The sequence below is a fragment of the Malus domestica genome, chromosome 11 (genome assembly GCF_042453785.1).
Source record: "Malus domestica chromosome 11, GDT2T_hap1".
Classification (NCBI taxonomy): Eukaryota; Viridiplantae; Streptophyta; class Magnoliopsida; order Rosales; family Rosaceae; genus Malus; species Malus domestica.
Window position 1 is genome coordinate 10,171,572 of NC_091671.1, and position 5,016 is coordinate 10,176,587.

A 5,016-nucleotide genomic window follows, 5' to 3' on the forward strand; every position below is an offset into this window, starting at 1 on the left:
TACTTCATGCATAATCAGTTTGTTACTCAATGCAAAATCAGTTTGTTACTATTATATACTATATCAAATTTTATTAAAAAAAAGTATATAAAATATTTGATTTGGGACAAGGGCATTTTAGTAATCATACTGGTTTATATTCCGATTCTGCTGAATTAGTAAACAGCTTTATGGAATTGTATTCCGATTCCAGACAGTTTTAGTAAACAATTTCAACAAGAATCTGATTCTGATTCCACCTCATTTCAATTCCTCCTCAATCAAATTCCTCCTCAATCCGATTCCTCTCAATTTGATTACGGATTAGTAAACGCGCTATAATAGTGGCCAATACATGCAACTTCAACAAATACAAGTACATAAGATCTCCATAATTTAGAAAATCCTAGTTAACATTAGTTAACATTAGCCAAAATAGATCTCTATAATTTACAAAATGGCTAGTTAACATAAGCCAAAATACTAGTGCAAAGCTAAGTTATAAGTCATAACATAAGATTGTATGATTAATAAAATACATCCATGTTAACGTTAATAAAATACATCCATGTTAACATTAGCCAAAATCCTCATCCGCTTGCGTTGTCGCTTAAAAGCCTTTGGACGAACACTTTCTTGAGTTCCGGTTTGATTGCCCTGAACACTCCCACATTTTTTGGTTTATCCAAAATAAGAGACAATGCATCAATTTGATCCATAGGAGAGAGACCCATTTCTTCAAGTTCATTAGCTATGTCAGTATGATCTGCAGTACCTTGAACTAAAGCTTCAGTTACCATTTGCATCCTCTTCCCACTTTCAACATAAAAATCTTTCAGTCCACTGATAATTGCCTCGGTTCCATCACTTGAACTTCCCACAGCTCTTTTCCTCTTTCTTTGGCTATTTTCAAATGGGGTGCTTTGTTGGCTTTGTTGGTTCATTGAAGAAACAAAATTTTCACCTCCAATATCACTTTCACCAACATGATCATGACTTTGTTCCTCCACCATTTGAGCAGGGGTTTCGGCTACATTACCCGTAGCCCGATCTTTTCCAAATATATATGCAAATCTATCAAACAGTGGAAAATGTTTGCTTCTCCATCCATCGGCTTCTTTATTTCTCTAAGATTATATCAACATAGCAAAACTAAAATTTAGCATGCGTAACAAATATAGGAGCAAGAATATAACTAATGCATAAATAAAATAGGATATGAACCTGCACATAAGTTTGCCATGCGTCATCACTGTCAACTTCAACGCACTTTTTGACATCATTCCATGCAAATTCACTTGTGTTTATCATGTCAACGACCATACTATATGTTTTTTTCCATTTCTTCAACTTGGACTCAATATGTGGATTTGCCTTTATATTTGAATGAGGACATAAAACATTGACAGCTTTTGCTATTTCAACCAAAGTACCTTGTTTGAAAGCACCGGTGTCACACCGTTGCTTCCGAGCAACAAAATCCTCAAGAACTCCTAGTAATACTTCTTCCTCAAATGCTTCCCATTTACGCCTTCTTCCTTTTGCCTCTTGAGTAGCATTCAAAATATTTTCGTTATCCATACCTAAACAAAAAATATTTTAATGAAGGAAAATACCATACAAATAATCAATTTGAATAATATCCAATCAACTTGCATAATATCCAATCAACTTGCATAATATCCAATTAATTTGCATACCATCCAATCATTGTGCTAATATCTAACAAATGCATGATAAAAAGGAATACTAAAATAAAATGTTATCATTAAAACATATAGCTAGTTCGGTTGCTGGTTCCTAATTGCTCTCCACTCATTATACATTTCCTGAGCCATATCATTCCTCATTGCAGTCCACTGGTCCGATGTTTGAACACTACCAACATATTCACCTTCTTCTGTATTTTGTCCATCTTCTATTATTGGCAAATTCTCCATTGGATCTACTGACATCTCTTGCCTAATAAGATTGTGTAGTAGGCAACAAGCAGTAATTATTCGACCTTGTGTCCTTATCAGATAGAAAGATGGACTCCTTAGTATCGACCACCTTCCTTTTAGCAAGCCAAAACAGCGTTCAATTACATTCCTTGCCTTAGAATGCTTCATGTTAAAATATTCTTCCTTATTAGAAGGTGTTCGTCCCTCCCATTCAGATAAATGATAAGGTATTCCTCTATAGGGTGCAAGGAATCCTTCACCATTTGTATAACCACCATCTACAAGGTAATAACAACCTAATGAAAAAAAAAACAGACCTTATTAGTGTTTTGTAGTTGACAAACAGAACTAAACCTAACTTAGAAAGTTGAGACTAAGTAATAGTCTTACCCGCTGGTACCTTAAAACCATTAGGCCTACTAATTGCATCATGTAGCACTCTAGAGTCTGATGCGGAACCCTCTCACCCCGGAAACACATATATGAACTGCATATCTCCTGAACACACACCTAACACATTAGTTGCGACTCGACCCTTTCTTGTTCGGTATCTTGGTTTGTCAATTTCAGGTACATGCACATCAATGTGTGTTCCATCCAATGCTCCCAAGCAATTCTTAAAAATAAAAAATAAAAAACTTTTTGTTAATTTATACAAAGGGAATGAAGAGTTAAAGCTTAGGGAAAATGAAAAAAATTTCTCATCATACCTTAAAACATCGCCACCTAGCATCTGTAGAATTAATAGGCACAGGCTGGGGGACTTTTAGTAGGATACCTTGTAATCGCAAAATTCCTTGCAATACTCTATTGAAATACCTACTTATAGTCTCTCCCGACCTATAAAATCTACCGCCAACACTACGATTCTTAGTATGATGTGCTAATATTTGTAAAGTCATACACACATGTTCCTCTACAGACACCAAACCATCAGTTTTTACCCTCCCATCTTGACGAAGTAAGTCGCATAATATGCCAAAAGTCCTTCTATCCATTCTCAATTCGTTAACACATTCAGTATCAGTATTCCCTATTATACCATTCAGATAACACAAACTAATCTCTCGTCTAATAAGTGAACGGTTAGTCAATGTGGGTCGTTCAACATGTCTCTGTTTGCCACGTAGCATCATCACCACAAGAATCGTACAAATACAAATTGTCTCCAAATAAGACATCTCTAACAATAAGATCAATAAAAGCTTCCTTCGATCCATATCTATCCAAACAAAAAAAAAAAACAAAAAACAAATTCAGGACATTATATATGTAATATTTACTGTTATTAAGGGTGATGGAAATGAAGTGATTATGATACGAAATGAACTAGATCAAAGTAACTAGCGAAGTCACAATCCGAGGCATCAAATATACGGGTGGTGTTGGAAAAAAAAAAGTTATCATTAACCCGAGGCAACAAATATACAGGTGGCGTTGAAAAAAAAAAAGTTATCATTAACCCGAGGCATCATATTCAAAATGTTCTACTCTTATATATCTATAAACATGTGTCTAAGAACACTAGTATGAGGATTGCTATCATTGCTAGGCATTGCATGTGAAGAGGGAAATTAAAGGACACCTGTAATGCAGTAGCCTTAGCCTTAGCCTTCCGTTTATGCTCCTCTTCTCTGCAACCAACAACCACAAAAAAATGCAATTCAGCATCAACCCCACACAATACAAAACATTCACATTGTAATATCATGGTTATAAACCAAGTACAAAGCACAGACACTCACACTCACTGCACACACACACACACACTGCATACACACACACACACTGCATACACACACACACTGCACACACACACACACTGCATACACACTGCACACACACTCACACTCACTGCACACACTCACACTCACTGCACACACACACACACTGCATACACACACTCACTGCACACACACACACACACTGCACACACACACTGCACACACTCACACTCACTGCACACACACACACACTGCATACACACACACACTGCACACACACACACTGCACACATACTGCATACACACACACTGAATGTACGACATTCAAGATTCCCCAAGTTTAACACAACAACAACTCCCGTCTCACAAAATTCAGGAATGCTAATGAGTCTTATTTCCATGTATACCAACAAAAGTCCCTGTTACATACATAGAAGGTGAAAGCACATGCCCAGAAAACTTAACACTTCCACTGGACATCATAATTAAGCTTTAGACAAAAGAAGTAAGCATGAAACAAGGCAACTATATCAAAAGAAGTAAACTCCATCAATATGTTGTCCTAGTCTTAAGTATATTGCTTTATGTGAAAATATGTAACCGAAACTCCATCAATAGAATCAGCAGGGGTCTCAACAATAGCACAATATTTTTAGAGCAAAGGCTTTGGATTCATTTAGTTGTAAACTTATTCAATAGAATCTATTCCTTTTTAATTTGCATATTTATAATTCCTTTCTATTTCCTAACAAGATCAAAAGGCACAAACAAAAGCTTACCCTATGCGAACACAAGAGTACCGATCATTGGCTTGTTCTAGGTCACTTCACAACAAGTCAACACTGAGATTGTCCAATATAGGGAAAGTTTCTAAATAGTTGTTAACCTTTATTGTATTTATCTTTTATATGTCGACCTTTCTAGTATGTCTGATAACAAGAAACAATTAACCTTAGGAAGTCAAGAGACGAAATGCTCAAAAGCGCTGTTTCCTCTTTAAATCAAATTCGAATCAAACTGTTTAAAAGAAAATGAGATCAACCGTTAACATTGAATCATTTTCACTAAGTTGGTTTTAAGTAAGCATCTGAAGGATGCATATACTTAAAGACAGAAATCTGAGTTCAAATGCCTAGAGGTGTTGAAAACCAAGATCAGACATGAATGGCCAACCATTTCACACCCACTCACTCATCTCACACTCACTCACGAATTTTAGACACATAACGAAACAAGACAAGAGCTCCAACCTCAACATAGCATACCAATTCCTACTTACATTACCAATAAGGAAGCCTCTACATGCATGGTACCAGTAAAAAATGGACCGCCAATCCAACACAATAAAATAACAAAATGAGGTGTGAACG

At 36.0% G+C, this 5,016-nt stretch overlaps 1 protein-coding gene and 1 long non-coding RNA gene across 3 annotated transcripts; both read right to left on the reverse strand.

Moving 5' to 3' along the window:
* Window positions 1-428: 428 nt before the first annotated feature.
* Window positions 429-2,662, reverse strand: LOC139189101 (uncharacterized). Of its 2 annotated transcripts, XM_070807367.1 has the most exons (4): window positions 2,633-2,662; window positions 2,313-2,538; window positions 1,204-2,218; window positions 429-1,106 (listed from the first exon to the last, which is right to left on the reverse strand). In XM_070807367.1, exons 3-4 carry the CDS (start codon window positions 1,558-1,560, stop codon window positions 570-572), a joined length of 894 nt encoding a protein of 297 aa, XP_070663468.1. In that variant the 5' UTR covers window positions 1,561-2,218; window positions 2,313-2,538; window positions 2,633-2,662; the 3' UTR covers window positions 429-569. The 2 variants fall into 2 exon arrangements, with proteins under 2 accessions (XP_070663468.1, XP_070663467.1); XM_070807366.1 differs by lacking the exon at window positions 2,633-2,662 and having other exon boundaries at window positions 2,313-2,605.
* A 281-nt stretch (window positions 2,663-2,943) lies between these two features.
* On the reverse strand, window positions 2,944-3,563 carry LOC139189675 (uncharacterized). The gene is made up of 2 exons (XR_011573515.1): window positions 3,508-3,563; window positions 2,944-3,144 (listed from the first exon to the last, which is right to left on the reverse strand). It is a non-coding gene; the product is annotated as an uncharacterized lncRNA (long non-coding RNA).
* Between the last annotated feature and the right edge of the window lie 1,453 nt (window positions 3,564-5,016).